Raw genomic sequence first — 17143 nt, forward strand, 5'->3', positions numbered from 1 at the left:
TTTATTCAATTTTTTCCTTCCTTTTATTTTCCCTTACATAATGAAGTCATCATCATCATAATAATCGGAAAAATAAAGAAAAATTTGATTTTCTCCAGAGAAAAAGATTGAGTGTGCGAAAGGAGAAAAAAGTGATGATTATGATGACTGGTTATAGAGAGAATATTGATTGCGTTAGGCATTTTTTCAGAAATTTTTGTAAAGACTTTTCATTTTTCCTTCTTATTCCCGGAATTCGGGAAAAAACATGAATAAACGCGATGGGATAAAATTAATAAATTTTTTTTATTTGAAAAAAAATCCAAAAATACCAAATCCACATCCGCAGTTTATTATTATTATTGGTGGTTTTATTTTTTGAAAAATTTTGAAAATAAATTCAAAAACGAACGGGTAGAGAGATGTATGTGCTGTGTGGTGAGTGCAGTGTGTTTTTCAACGGAAATCACATCTTTTTCACCACAATTCATCACTCATCATACCAGAATGATGCTTACCTAATAGATATTAAATTAAATTCATTTTTGCATCATATTTTTTTTATTCGGTGTCATCCTGGGGATAGACTAAACCCTCAATATGGGGTGTGTTTTGGATGTTTTTTTCTAAAGTTTTTTTGAGCATCACACACTTGAGTCGAGAAGCATTTCCTTAGTAACACTTTTTTGGTGGCGAGAAAGAGCTCATCACCATCATCATCAAATTCCCATGATGATTATGACGATGATGAGTTAAGTTAAGTTTTTTTCATTTCAAACAAAAAATTTCTATTTTATTACCCGGTTTATGATTTGACGATGAGCAAAATAAAAATAATTCCTGCTTTATTCTGTATGAACGATAACGTTGATTTGGAAACATGTTTTTCAAGTCCACCCAAAATAATGATAAAAACTTTGTCAATTTGAAGCCAACAATAGCATATTGTTGCCAAAGACATATCATATAATCATTGTTGTTATCCAAAATGAATTATGAGTGAATAATTTTTAATATCTCAAGTATAACCCTATCATAATCAAGTCAAATCTCGAGTGAAAGTCAAGTTGACAATCAAATGACAATCAAACACACACTGCAGCCAAAGCCAAAATCAAGTCAACCAACCAACCAACCAAACAAACAAAAAAGAGAAAATAAAATATCAAATTCAATTGTATTGAATGAATGAATTTCAATTGAATTCGAACGTTACACTCCATATTCAACAACAAAATAATAATAATGAAAAATTCAAACATGATTTTTCACAGAAAATAACAATAAATATTATTTTTTCAAATATGGAAATAATAATGAAGGAAAAAACTCCCTTGTCTCACATTCATTCCTGATTTTTTGTTGTTGCTGTTGGATTCTTCATGGGAAAAAACTGGGCAAAAAACAACAACAACCAGACGAATTGATGCAGAAATCTATAGAGATAATAATAATATTAATTTTGCTTTTTCTTTTTTTCTCACTTGCAAATATTTTTTCCAAAAAACATATGGAAAAGATAGATAGAGTGCAATAAAAAAGAAAGTTTTTCGTTTTTTGTTTATGGTGCACATCATTTGCCAATGATAATAATGATAATGATCAATTGTGAATGAATCAATGAATGCAACCATGCAACATACAAGTTCATAGAAATTGAACATTTTCATTTCTTCCAAATAACACCGACAGCAGTCGTCATTTTATTGTTTTTTTCAATGAAAAATTCAACAATTTTTTTCGTTGATATTCATCATCATTGATTTTGGAATTGATTTTTTTGGAGAACCATAATGATGATGAGATTTTTTCGTTTCGTTTCATCAATTTGATTCGATTGCATAATATGAATTTTCTTCGAAGAAGAAGAGCGAGAGAAACCACACATCTTATTCTCATTTTGACGATGATGATCTTAAGTGGCCACAAAAAAACCGAGATTTTCTTTATTTTTTTCATTGGAAATTCATGATATTTGCTTTTTTGAGCAAATATTCATTGATTTGTGAAAAAGCACAAGAGATCAATAGATAGATAGTGTGTGTGAGTGCTGAACCTAACCGATAACAGAACATTCTTTTTTGGTCAGTATTTTTTATCCAATTTTCCTTCTCTTATCAAACTTGAACTTGGACAAAAAGCAGATTCATTATTTTTCATCAGTTTTGCACTGGTATTGCACATGCGTGGCAGATTGTTTCTAATTTTTCGAAAAAATCTAAAACAATTATACAATTATCGATCATGTGTGTAAATGGATAAATTATTTGTTGTTTGTTTTGTTTTTGTGTTGGTGCGTAAACAGCGAGAAAATTTTCAGCTTAATTAATTAACACATGAGTGCTCGCGTGGGGTAGAATTTTACCCCAGGCTCAATCAAATCGCTCCTACGCCGATTTCCTTGGAGCAATCCTGCCAGGACTCTAGGTATTCTTAATTCGAACTATAATCGATATTTTAAAAAAGTTCAAATGTCTAATTTCATCATTTTTCACTTATTTATTCGCGATCGAAATCCAATGATTGTATATTTTTTCATATATAGCGTTATCATAGGATCATACGTGTGGAATAGATCACACCCAAAGTTGTAAAATTCATTTTTTATTTTTCAAAAGTTATCTTCAATCATTTATCTTCAATAATTTTAGCGAAATTCATTTCCAAATTCAGTTGGCTTGAAGAAGAAAGTGATGAAGAAACCTGGATCGATTAGTATAGCATTCAATTAGATATTCATTGCAATAACATCATCGTCTTCATTTATATCATCTTCAGATTCAGAATCATGATCACTGACTTCAACCTGATCATTATCATCTTCATTACTCACACCACCAGATATTTATTCATCATTTCCTCTTCAAGTCAATCACACTTGTTCATTTTCAATGAAAAATAATAATGTCTTATGTCGTTACGAGTCGATTCGAACGCATTGGATATTCGTCTTGTATTCGCGCTAAAATCTTAGGAAAATTTTAAATAGAATCCAAAATTTTAATTAAAATGAATAAAATATGGATGAGAAAATATGGATAAATGAATAAAATGAAAAAAAATATTTTTCAATGTTCATATTTTAAAAAATAAGTCTGGGGTAAAAAAATACCCCACGCGAGCACTAACGTGAGAAATCGGTGCGCGAGCACTCATGTGTTAAGTACACAGAATTTTTCAATTGTAGACTTGGAATTTATCATATTTGTTCTTTGTTTTATCATTATTCTAATTCGTCCATTCGATTCTTTTTTGATAGTAATGATGATGATGAAAGTTTTTTTTTGTTTTTTATATGCCATTTATTACCATTGTTCATTCAATGATGATAATGATTTTGGAAAACAAAACAAAAGTTATCAAAATCAGTATTGATGATGCTGGTGAATTTTGCTATTTGAATTTTTTCCAGGTATTTTTCATTTAAAGGAATGCTTTTCCCTCGCTCCCTATCATTGATGATTTATTTGATTTATATTTAAATTGATAACATGAAAAACTTTTAGTTATGAATGATAAGTAAGCATCTTTCGAACAAAAAAAATTTGAATTTAAATTTATGGTGCTTTTTTGTTTCTTCGGGGATCCTTTCAGAGAGAAAAAAACAGAAATGAAATTCACATTTTTGTTTTGTCAACAAACTTTTTGACAAAACAAAGTAGTAGTTTCCGATACAGAAAAGTATATTCATCATGTTGAATGATGGTGAATCTCAATCGAGAAATATAAAAACAAAAAACTCTTGACTTTTCATTTTGCTATTTAAAGAATCCATTTAATCATCACACACACGTTATATTCATATTCGATTCGATTACCAACGGCTAATGGATGAATCAACGACGATGATGACGATTGAAATGGAGCAATTTTGAATGTTAGCATCCGAAAAACTCTATACATAGATAATCTGATTATTTCGCTCAACTCATTTGGTTTTGTTTTGTTCGTCAAGTTGATACTTAATGAAAAACATAATTAAATTTAGTTTTGGCATCGATCAATCAATCAATTTTCGGTTGACTAAAATGCATACACTTGTTTATTTGCACCACAAAAATTCATTCATTCATTCGTTTAATGGTTAATGCTGGATGTTTTTGTTTTGCTATATTTGCATTTAAGCTTATCATAACCATCGTCATCTTAATTTTCAATTTTTATTCATTCATTTCAAACTAATATGATAGGATGAGTCTAAATATTTACTTAATAATTCCCTTTTTTCTGTTCAACAATCAATTTCTAATGATTTTTTCTCATATATGTCAGTTAATATCTTGTTCATTTGATTGGATTCAATTTTTCGGTTTGGTTCGGCTAATTTAACGTTTAATTTTTATTATTTCAAGGAACGATTAACCAAACCAGACAAAAAATCAACTGAAAAAACAGATTGATTTTTATAGAGATTTGTTTTTTTCTTATTATTACAGACAATTTTGATCTTACTTTCTGTTTTTGTTGTTTGGATGTAATTTGATTCATTCGGACACAATAAAAAAACGTTGTTCGGTCAAATCAGATCGAATCAAGAATCGAAAATCAAATCAGACGACGGAAATTGATTTTTTTTGTTTGAATTAACTATAAAACAATAACAATAATCATTTTTGTTGGCAATGTGATGCACCCAATAAAAAAAGAAAATCCAAAAATTATATGTCCTTCTGGAATGGACTTTTTGGCAAAGAAAAATTCTCATAAGCTAATGTCAGCTGCATACGATATTCACTGATTTTTTATGGTTCGAATAAATTTTATTTTCAAAAAATGAAAAATTGTAACATTTTCATTTGTTTGTTAGTTTGTCTGGTCATTTTCTTAAAATCTCAAGTGTAATTTATCACACCCAAAAACAGAAATTCGAAATATTTTTTAAAAAATAAAACAAAAGTCTATTGGGAAATTCATGATGCTTTTCTCACCAAAAAAATATATTCACCTTCCAGGCAATTCGAATTGCATGAAAATTTTTCTAAAAAAATCTGTTGAAATCTTTTTTTATCCCCTGGTCACTGTTATCAAAAATTTTTTTGTTTTGTTTTATTGCAAAAAATCCTATCAAGAATTTTGATAATTATTTTGTTCACATGATTATTACATCAATCTTACTTAATGATGATGCTTGGCAACCAAGAAGCTTAGTTGTTTTTTTGTTAATCCAAAATTTAATTGAAAAAATTTTCATTATCATAGTGTCCATTTTTTCTAAATGTCAGCTTTACTGCTATTATTTGGATAACTGCGAACATTGCTCAATAGATGGCGCTTTTCATAGTCATAGTCATCAACCTAACCTCACTCAACTATGAATCACAGTCATAGTCATAGTCATCAACCTAACCTCACTCAACTATGAATCACAGTCATAGTCATAGTCATCAACCTAACCTCACTGAACTATGAATCATAGTCATAGTCATCAACCTAACCCAGTGATTCTCAACCTTTTTGTTGTCGCGGCACAATTTTAGAATTTTTGAATATATAACAGTTGCATTTTCAGAATTTCGCGGCACACCAAAGTGCCGCGGCACACTGGTTGAGAATCACTGACCTAACCTCACTCAACTATGAATCATGGTCATAGTCATAGTCATCAACCTAACCTCACTGAACTATGAATCACAGTCATAGTCATAGTCATCAACCTAACCTCACTGAACTATGAATCACAGTCATAGTCATAGTCATCAACCTAACCTCACTGAACTATGAATCATAGTCATAGTCATCAACCTAACCCAGTGATTCTCAACCTTTTTGTTGTCGCGGCACAATTTTAGAATTTTTGAATATATAACAGTTGCATTTTCAGAATTTCGCGGCACACCAAAGTGCCGCGGCACACTGGTTGAGAATCACTGACCTAACCTCACTCAACTATGAATCATGGTCATAGTCATAGTCATCAACCTAACCTCACTGAACTATGAATCACAGTCATAGTCATAGTCATCAACCTAACCTCACTGAACTATGAATCACAGTCATAGTCATAGTCATCAACCTAACCTCACTCAACTATGAATCACAGTCAAAGTAATAGTCATCAACCTAACCTCACTCAACTATGAATCACAGTCATAGTCATGGCCATCAACCTAAACCCATGAAAGTTTAAGTGAATAGTGAATAGACTGTACGCAATCATGCATACACTTTCCTTGATAGCCAAATTTAAGGAAACAATTTTTAAGCTAACATTTTTCTTTTTTTAGATTTTTGTTGATATCTAAAAATAATACTGGGTGAATGAATAAAGAATGAATAAAATAATGGCGAACAAAGATAATCTTTCTCTCTAATGACATAAACATTCTATCCGAAAAATAAATTAATAGTTACAATTAGCATATGATAATAATGATGAACGAGCCAAAAAGAATTATGGAATTCATTTGCAAATTTTTTGGGAGTTTCTCCCTTATCGACGACAACAATGATAATTAAACTTAATTAGTATTCTATGGATGGACTGATTTCTTGTGTAATATTTTTCTTTTTTCAACCGGCAATCCTTTTTCCATTCATTTTTAGAAAAAGCCAAAAGGCAAATTAGTTTCGTTTAATTATACCGGCATATTTGTTTTGATCTAAATTTCCAAAAAAAATCAAATCAAATTGAACGAATAATTTCGGTTTTTTATGGGGAAATTCAAATTCCCTTGATTAGAACCAGTAGCGACATCTCTTGGTGATGATTCTAATCACATTTTAAAAATGATGATGATGATCATTGCTCCCGTTTAGAATGGAAAGATAACCATCATTTGAGTTTGCGAATCAGTAATATTATCCAATTCAATTCAATAATGATGGTTTGACATTTATGAACAAAAAGACAAAACTAAAACTAGCGAAACAAAAAATTCGTCATTCGAAAATGTTTCTCTGCTGTGTAATATAATCATCACTAAAAGAAACGAAACCGAAAATAGGTCTAACGAAGAAATTACTGTCGAAAAAAATAGAAATTATTGCTATTTGGAGCATTCTGTGGGCGACATTAAAAACTCGAAAAAGAAATGATGCTAATATAGAATAGAGAAAGAGATATCATTGCAATGAAAAAAACAACGAACCGTGACGCGACATGTGAAGATATTCGGTTGTTGGTGGTGGTGACAATCGTCTGGTTGATTATGATCATGATGGTGGTGGTGGTGGTAGAATCGACGTTGCATCCTTGATGATTATTAGTGGTATAAGAATTTCATTTCTCATAACTTACATATCAGAGAGAAAAAGAGAGAATGTATGGAAGAAATTATCATCATTCAAGTAGAATATAATAACCATCATAATTATCATCATTAAGCAAATAAAAATTCCATACAAGAATATTCTTGTTGTTGTTGTTGATACACCAAATTTTTTTAGTCGAGGTTATTTGCTGCTAGTATTTTGAAGATGATATTCTTTATTCAGCAAACATGATTCTTTGAAGAATTTTTTCTATTTCTTCTTCTCCTAATGCGAACAGAATTCTTTTTCGTTTTGAAAAGAAAAATTTTTTAGTTTGATCTCGACGATGTTGGTGATGAAAAAACGACTTGACTAAATTTCCCAATTCACATTTCCACAGTGTCGCCATTATTATCATCCTCCAAACAACATGGTCGTTTCAACAAGTTAAACAACGACAACGGAACACATGTTTTCTTTTTTATTAATGAAAGTTATCATTTTTTCTTTGATTCAATTCTAGAATTTCGTTCCATATTTTAAACCTGTGTGTGTATGTGTGTGGGTGATGATATTTTACGACGAACCGTGTTTTGATGAAGATAATTAAAACAAATGAATGAATGAATGACGATCATCATCTTGAGTACGCATCACCATGATTATCATTATTTTTTATTTCTTTTTTGTCGAAAGTAATCAAGAGTGTGTGTGAGAGAGAAAGGAATGAGAAAAGTGGAAAATTCTTAATTTGTAATGTGAATGTTTTTTGTTTTGTTGTTTATTATTGCTATATGCTCAAGTGATGATGATGCTTTTTAAAGTGATTTTTCTGTTGAATGAAGAAAATCTATTAAATTAATAGAAAATTTTGTTAATAGATTTTCAAAATCAAAACCATCCAGTTTATCCATCTAAACACTGATCAATGTGAAAAATTGTGTGATTCAATATTTGATTTTGTGTTCGTTCTGTTTGTCGTTTGATTGAATCATCATGTTGATCATGATGCTCATCATCAATGTTGTTGATCATCATTATCAAGAAAACGGATTTTTAAATCTGGTTTTCTCAGCCCATCACCATATCGATCACTTAAACAATTCAATCCGAAATCGAAAAACATAATCACGATATTTACAGCCTGGCATTTTGGGAATCAATTTTTGAATTAAAACAAAAAAATAACCAAAAACGAAAGCCAAAGCAAAAAATTTGATAATAGAATCTAATGACAGTCAGCTATCAGTACGATGTTGCTTCCTCATCGACCGGAGGCTTTTTTCGCCTCTTATGGCGTTGGCGAGGCAGCATTTGGAAATTATTATATAAAGAACTATTATTATTCGTTGCCGTTTATATGTGTATTGCATTTACATATGATTTTCTTATGACTGATTATTATAAAAAGTATGTTTGCCCATTTATAATGATAATTTTTCTATTCCAAATTCCTGCTTATTGATTGATAATAGTGTTTTACGACTTGTTGCCAAAACAGAACGTTTTCCATGTTCAATATGGACCATTTTCAAAAATTCAATGATTTTTGAATGAATCAGGCAAAAATTTTGCTACTTTAAGCAATCATAACATTAATTTTTTTCAACAAATTCTCATCATTCATTCATTCAATTCAAAACATACTCATTGAACAAATTTTGTTATTCGTCGAGCAAACAATTCATATATATCACACCCATTATTGTCAGAAACAAACATTATTAACAAACGAAACAAGAAAACGAAAAAACGGGGGCTAAATTTATACACGAAGATCATCATTATTATTAATTATAACATTACCAACAACAACCATATTAATAATGATGATGTTCAACATGCAAACAAACAAAAAGAAAAAAGAGATAAATCCTGATTTATTCAATTAATCTTTTTTTGTTTCAATTTTGATTCTGAATTTATCAAACAATATTCATTCAATGATAAGTTAGCATTGCAATTCAATACTGAAACATGAATGAAAGAATTGAATGTTAAACTAAATTTCAATGAATTTTTTTTTGATATAAAATAATGATGCAAAAATCGAATGAATGTCGATGAATGATAATGATGTCGTCTTAGTCGTCGTCAAGATGCTCATCATCATCAGCATCATGTCTTTGTCGATCTCCTCAAAAACATCATCATCATCATTTCTTAGCCAATTTCGGCATTCTTCTTCTGTTTGCTGTAAATATATTCTGTGCAGACTGAATTTTATTCTTCTTTTGTCGGCTCCTTGTTCTCTCAAAAGACAAAACAAACTGACTTTCGTTTTTTCATTGAATTTAATGATAATCTTAATAAAGATGATTATTGCGCATGGTCAAATCGAATCAACAGAACGATTCAAATCGTTTTTTTTTGATTAGAAATTTCGATCACACCGATCTTATCGGTTTTTCTCATCAAACAAGTATTACTTTTAAGCAATTTTATGGATTTTTGCCGAAATGAAATGACTATGAATGAAAACTTGAGGAAATATTAAGGAGTTTAGAATAAGTAAGGTTTGGCTTTCATTCAAATGTGTAGATTCTGAAGATTTATATGTGTGAACTGGGTAAATGTCGAGTCGACAAATTTTAAATTCATTTCATTAAAAAACCGATTCAGAAATTAGCATTTTAAGAAAAAAAGCAAAAAACTTACCATAAATAAATTGATAAATCATTAATAATGTAATCATGTGATTGTCTTGATTGGTAGATACTATGAACATATCGTGATATTTTGTTCAGCATTCGTCGAAGTAATTCCATTATCATTTATACTTGGATTTTATGTATCATTCACGGCTACACGTTGGTGGCAACAATATACAGCAATTCCATGGCCAGATAAGTAAGTGGTCAAGCAGTTGATTGATGATCGATCAATCGATTAATTAATTATCATCTTGTTAGATTGATGAATATCATAGCACTTTATATTCCGGGCAATGATGTTACATCTCGTGTTCTGCGTCGAACATTGATGCGTTATTTAAATTTGACATTAGTACTTGTATTACGCTCGATCAGTATTCCGGTGAAACGACGTTTTCCAACCAAAGAACATTTAGTTGAAGCCGGTTTCATGTCAAGACCAGAATTGGAAATCTATCAATCAGTACCATCACATGAATTTAATACATTTTGGATACCATGCACATGGTTTGTTAATCTATTACGCGAAGCAAAATCTGAATGTCGTATAACCGATTCCGGGGGAATAAAATTAATTATGGAAGTATGTGTTTGTCATTTTCTTTCATTCAATGTTAATGTTTCGTAATTCTGTTCACAAAGGAATTCAATGAATTTCGTAGCAAATGTGGTCTATTATGGAGCTATGATTGGGTTAGCATTCCATTAGTTTATACACAGGTATGCAATTCCAACATGAAATGAAAATAATGGAAATAATGGACTTTTCATTGGAAATAGGTAGTTACATTATCAACACAAGCATTCTTCTTGGCATCATTGTTAGGCCGCCAGCATATAAATTCAGCCAAACCACATGTTTATGGTGAATATTACATTCCAATCTTTACCATGCTACAATTTATTCTTTATATGGGATTGCTCAAAGTATGTTTCATTTTTGATTTGCATTTGATTGAATGAAATTCCATTCCAAAATGATGATCGTTTTTTCTTGTTCAATTCAAGCTTGGTGAACAATTAATCAATCCATTTGGTGATGATGATGAAGATTTTGAATTGAATTGGATTATTGATCGTCATTTAAAAGTATCGTTTTTAGGTGTTGATATTTTAAATTCTGATCCACCACCATTGATCAAGGATAATTATTTTGATGAAACTGACATTAAACTTCCATATACTGAAGCTGCTGTCGCACATAAAGTGAAAACTTATCGTGGATCTGTAGCTGCTTTTCAGTAAGTAGTTAGTTGCAGAATATCGATATATCTTTTCATTTTGTTATGCACAGTGTTCCCACAGATAAACACGGCCTGGTCATTCCAGAATTTGAAGATGAAAATGATGTGGATAGTGATGATGATCCATCCACAATACAAAGTAATCGTGATGCAGTAGCCAGAAATAATTCATGGTCATTATTTAGTCCAAGAAAACGTAAACTAAGTTCAAGTTTGGATTCATTCAATTCAGAATTGATGGTTGAAACTGGTGGACTAAGTGAAGAAAGCGAATTACCTGAACTTGTTCAAACAAATTCATCATGGCCAACATTCCTTCAATCTGAACAACAACGACACCAACAAACAACAATTATCGACAATAAAGAAATTCGGCCAACAACCACAATGAAAAGAAACACAAGTTCGGTAACATCGCTTTCATCAAAACTTAGTGTCTGGCCAATGCAAAGTACTAGTAGACATCAAGAACAACGAAAGGCCAATGAAGACACTCAAGGTATCAGGTGGTAAGAATTCGATGATCACTAAATGGGGTGCTAATAGAATTGATTACAATTTCATCAAATACTAACCCTAAATCTTTAATTTTTCCCTTCCTTTTCGAAAATTGATCTCAAATCAAATTTCTTTTATTAACAACTAACAAACTTTATTTTCTCATATTTCACTTACTGTTTTAATCATAATATCCAAGGAGTGAAAATGAAGGCCATAAGAATCAAGAGGAATTCAACAACGATGTTGGCGATAATAAGAATTCGAAGCAACAACAACAACAGTCAGTTGACACAGAACAACAACCAGCATTGTATAAACAATCCAGTTTATGTTCGACAACATCCGATTCATCAATTGCTATTGCAATGGGTGATACGACCTATCAATGGCCTAATCAAAATATTGCGGACAAAATTTATCGTCCTTGTCGTAAATTGCCTTTGCAGGTGTTTTCAAAGGAAATGGCCAATGCACCGGTATGTATGATATATTAGTGTTTGTTTCTGATTAAATAGCATTGTTTATTGTCATTAGATAAGTGTTTTCAATCAGATTTTAGAATCAAATTTACGACGACAATCAAAAAATTCTTCACTAAGCTCATTAGGTTCGACAACCACCACAAAAGCAGGAGACCAAATATCGATACGAACATCATTTCGACCAGTAAATCGACCGATGATAAAATCATCCCGACATGTTGATCCGAAATTGAGAATACGACCATTTCGTTCGAAAGTAACATTTAGTGATGATACTAAAAATAATGATGACAATACATTGCAAGTACGTAATGCTGGTCGAGGATTTCATCAATATCATGGCGATTCAAGTTCAGAATCAAATTCAAGTTTGATGCGCTTTCAACAAGATATGGCCCAACAGCCATCACAACATTCGAAATTACGTTCGAAACATACATCATCTACAGTGATTCAGGATTCTAAATCAAAAACTTTTTCCATACAAAAATCTCTACAGGATTCAGGAACATTTTTTGAAAAACGTAAACGAAGACAGTCAATGGATCCTACCATATATCATCAACGTGACAAAACAATTTTACTACAAGATCCGGAAATAAATCAAGATAATTGGCTACATTATCAAAGTTTACCAAATATTCAGGAAGAAGATCAACAAATTGTAGGTTTATTAACATTGCATGATACAAATCCATCATCCACTATACCGACAGCATCCGATTCATTAGCAATTGGTGTACAAACAATACCATTACCTGATATTCGATGTCAACGATTATCGCCAACAACACAACAGCAAAAACAATCGGACAATATTCCATCATCATCAACATCATCATCGATGACAGTTAAGCAAGCTTCGGATGCATTGTTATTATCACCAGCAACATCATCATCGTCGTCGAAGACAATTCCGGAAAAACCGACAACAACATCATCATCGTGGAATTCAGCACGAAAAAAAAGCATTAAACGACAAAAAAGTCAAGAAATTCCGGATGAAGATTTAAAATTACGTCTGTCGAGTTCCCAACAAACACCAGTAAATAAAATGATAATAATCAAACAATCATCATCCGAATCACAAGGATCCAGTTCCAATTCATCAAGCAATAAAGGAATAACAATGATGCCACCACCACCTGGAATATTGAAAAAAAGAAATGAAACAATACCCATTAAACAACAAGCATCCACTGAATCGGATACAGGCAGTTATCATACAGTTCGATCGTTAATAATGAATCCGTCATCATCGATTGATTCATTTACATCGGCCGTTAGTGATCCATTGAACAATAATAACAATAACAGTAATGGTAGTAGCAGTAATGGTCAAAATGATAGTACTACTGTAACGATCAATTTGGATGATGATAATCAACAACAACAACAGCAATTCAAATCATCAACATCATTGTTGATGGAAAATCGTTTGCAACATTCATATCATTCAACAATTGAATCATCATTAGTACCGAAAATTATATTTTCACAATCAACACCTTCGGTTACATCACAATCATCGGATGATCAAAATAGTCCGAAATGGGACTCAGAAAGATATTCACAATTCTCAGAAAGTATGGAAACTGTTGTCATACAGCAACAGCAACAACATAATACTATAACAGATCCCAATCAAACACTGCGTATACAGAGAAATAATAATAATAAACAAACATCAACAACGAATAATAACTTATCATCGACGATTGAAGATGATTTAATGGCCAAATCTAATCATAAATCAGTGCCAAGTTCCTCCATAGTTTTTGATTCTGCTGCCTCATCATCATCATCATCATCATTATCATCAAATCCTCTTGAATCGTCTTTGCCAACACAGCAATCATCATCGTTAACAATAAGAAAATGTTAGAAGATAGAAACATTGAAAAAACAAAATAAACATTTTTTTGTTGTTGTTTGATTACCTCAATCCATATTGTCGAAATATGGATTAAATGTTAAATTCATTTTTAGATATTTTTTATTTGTTTTACAATTAAATTATTAATTTTTGAAGACCAAAATCTGTGTATTAGGTGATTCGGAAAGTATTGTCGTATTTTTGTATAACATTTTTCATTTTTTCCTCAAAAATTTTTGGTCAATGTTTTTGAAATTTTTTCAAAGCAGATTGTTTTTGTGATTATCAGACTTTAATTTGGTACCAAAATTTTATCAATTTCAACACCCAAAATTCCGCTAGGGGCGCTGAAAGTGACCCTTGTCAAAATCAAAATTTTGACGTTTTTTGTTTTCGGCCCGCTGTGTCCGCAACAAGATTTTTCCAAAACTTTTGACCACTAAATGTTAATCTCTCATGTCTTGGGACTTATCAAAAGTGGTTGTCGCAATCCTGCCGCAATGCGATCATTCCCGAAATCTGTCTGATTTCCGGTCGGAATAAGAATGGTTGTTGTGCTTTTTGCCCTATACCATTGTGATTGACGATAAAAATTTTTTCAAATTTTGAATTCAGATTAATTCAAGAGTTTTTTAAACCGAAAAAACCAACAAAAAATTCGGGTTGAGAAAAAAAATTCGCAATTTTCTATGGTTGACAATTTGCAGTTACACAAGAGCATAGACAGCCATGCAATGCATACGACACGACATCCAGACAAGATGCATTTTTTGCTTGTCGTCTGAAAGTCGTGTCGTTTCTTGTGCATGGCAGTCTGTGCGCTTGCTAATCATCGAGAATTGTGAATTTTTTTTCTCAACTCGAATTTGAATCAACAAGATTGTCCAACAATTTTTGAACCATTCAATGATAATCTCTCATGTCTTAGGATTAACCAAAAGTGATTGTCAAAATCTTGCTACACAATCATTCCTGAAAGTGACCACAATTTGCCGTTAATGACAGCCATGCATACGAAACGACACGACATCCAAACGACAAGAAAAAAATTCAAATGAAATGAAATGCGATGAATTTTTTCAAATCTTAATTCAGATTAATTCAAGAGTTTTTGATCCAAAAAACCAACAAAAAATTTGAGTTGAAAAAATTCATGCATGTCGTCTGGATGTCGTGTCGTGTCGTATGCATTGCATGGCTGTCTATGCTTTTGTCACTAACTGCAAATTGCCAAAAATTGGGATTTTTTTCAACTCGGGTTTTTTTGTTGATTTTTTTGGTTAAGAAAACTCCTGAATTAATCCAAATTCAAGATTTGAAAAAATTCCCAATTCTCGATGATCAACAAGAGCAGAGAGTGCTATGCACACGATACGACACGACTTTCAGACGACATGCAAAAATGCATGTCCGTCAGGATGTCGTGTCGTTTCGTGTGCATAGCCACCTATGCATAGCATTTCCTATGGGCTTGTCGGTAACGCCGAATGGTGACCATTTTCGGGAATGATTACGTTGTGGCAAGATTTTGAAAACCACTTTTGATAAGTCCTAAGACATGAAAGATTATCATTTAGTGGTCAAAAGTCGTCAGACAATCTTGTTGTTTTCACAGCGGACCAAAAACAAAAATGGCCAAAATTTTGATTTTGACAAGGGTCACTTTCAGCGCCCCTAGCGGAATTTTGGGTGTTAAAATTGATAAAATTTTGGTACCAAATTAAAGTCTGATAATCACAAAAACAATCTGCGTTAAAAAAATTTCAAAAACATTCACCAAAAATTTTTGAGGAGAAAATGAAAAATGTTATACAAAAATACGACAATACTTTCCGAATCACCTAATATTTTTATTATTTCAAAATAATGAAATTTCAAAAATGAAAAATTTTTGAATTTGAAATTCGAAACAATCGCGATAGTAATCGATAGTCAGAAGAAATGTGTGTTGTTGTTGAGTCGTTCATTACAACCGAATGTTTTTTTTTCGTTTGTTCGTTACAAAAATGTTTTTCAATTGATTTTTGGTTTGATTTTGTTTGAATTTAACACAGTTTTTTCATTTTGGGGAAAAACCATTTTGCTTTTTTGGTTTTTTTGTTTGTTTTTATTTTCACCTCATATTGCCATTGGCAACAACAACAAAAACAAAGAAACGAATGTCATCAACACCATTTATCCAGAAAAGTCACGAAGAAATGGTGGAAAGTCCATATTATGACGAAGATTATTCAATTGATATAAATAAAAAAATGACCGTACCAAACAAGATTAAAGCTGTTGAAGGATCATATAATGAATTACTCGAGGATCCAGCTATTTTAGCTATTCACGATTTAAAAGATAATGCTAAAATGATGCAAGTTCCCGAATGTATTCGTGTTGCAGGTACATTTTTCATTGGAAAATATTTATTTCATTATTTATTATTTGTTTGTCGACAAAATAGGAGGTGAATGTCATATAACAACATCACGTGAACCACCGTTGGAAATAAAATTGGAAGATAAATTATTTGGTGGTAAATCGAACCACGATGATTCTTTGATACAATTGGCAACACCGCCGCGAACACTTCGTTATGAAGATGCAGCACCAATATTTGCTGAACCTATTAAACAATTGGATAAAGCTTTAAATTCAACAACAACACCATCCAAATCGATGATTAATGATAATTCGATGATATCACGAATAAATGATTTTACAATCAAGTAAGTTTAGTTGAAGATGGCAATTTTTTATATTCATTTTATATTCCCAGTGATTTGGACGATATTGATCAACAATTATCATCAACGCAGAATTTTATTCAACTTCGTCGTCGTGTTTTACAATTATCACATCGTATTGATTCATTGGAAATTGAAAATCGTCATCGCAGTAAACGTGATCTGATTGTTTATGCTGTTGGTGCATTATATCTATTATTTCGTGGTTTAAGCTGGTTTGCATCCAATAGTGGTGGTGGCAGCCGCCGTGGATTTACATTCTAACCAATGTTTTGTTATGACGAAAATTGGATACATTTTTCAGATTTCTGAATTTTGAATGAAGTTACATTGAAATTTAATGAATTTATGTCTCTTAGATTCTTTCTAAAAAACAATTGAAACCATCATAGTTTTTGATGTAAATATCTTGATTTTTTCCTCGAATAATAAAAAATAAACTAAAAATGACAATTATTTTCGGATAATTTTTCCCTTAATATCT

At 31.4% G+C, this 17143-nt stretch overlaps 3 protein-coding genes across 6 annotated transcripts in view; 2 read left to right on the plus strand and 1 right to left on the minus strand.

The window, feature by feature from the left end:
* Positions 1 to 11853, minus strand: part of LOC113796972 (uncharacterized) — a 26232-nt gene extending 14379 nt beyond the window's left edge. Inside the window, exon 1 of one of the 4 annotated variants that reach the window (XM_075822888.1) lies at positions 11744 to 11853. The gene's annotated coding sequence lies outside the window, so the exon portion shown is untranslated. Of the gene's footprint in view, positions 1 to 4431; positions 4451 to 7067; positions 7200 to 9828; positions 10087 to 11743 lie in introns of those variants that run through there. The other 3 variants (XM_075822880.1, XM_075822884.1, XM_075822887.1) reach the window with 3 other exon arrangements.
* On the plus strand, positions 7496 to 14090 carry LOC113796970 (uncharacterized). Its single transcript, XM_027347271.2, has 9 exons — positions 7496 to 8580; positions 9886 to 10020; positions 10083 to 10407; positions 10467 to 10544; positions 10605 to 10751; positions 10833 to 11065; positions 11119 to 11577; positions 11766 to 12045; positions 12104 to 14090. Exons 1-9 carry the CDS (start codon positions 8402 to 8404, stop codon positions 13934 to 13936), a joined length of 3669 nt encoding a protein of 1222 aa, XP_027203072.2. The 5' UTR covers positions 7496 to 8401; the 3' UTR covers positions 13937 to 14090.
* A 1784-nt stretch (positions 14091 to 15874) lies between these two features.
* Tango11 (transport and golgi organization 11) lies at positions 15875 to 17115 on the plus strand. The gene is made up of 3 exons (XM_027347278.2): positions 15875 to 16315; positions 16377 to 16641; positions 16692 to 17115. The coding sequence occupies exons 1-3, from the start codon at positions 16087 to 16089 to the stop codon at positions 16921 to 16923; spliced, it is 726 nt and encodes a 241-aa protein (XP_027203079.2). The 5' UTR covers positions 15875 to 16086; the 3' UTR covers positions 16924 to 17115.
* Positions 17116 to 17143: the final 28 nt, after the last annotated feature.

Source organism: Dermatophagoides pteronyssinus, unplaced genomic scaffold (genome assembly GCF_027571235.1).
Source record: "Dermatophagoides pteronyssinus isolate colony J.1.1.1.1 unplaced genomic scaffold, Derpt_VIB-CSIC_2022.12 sq0021, whole genome shotgun sequence".
Lineage (NCBI taxonomy): Eukaryota > Metazoa > Arthropoda > Arachnida > Sarcoptiformes > Pyroglyphidae > Dermatophagoides > Dermatophagoides pteronyssinus.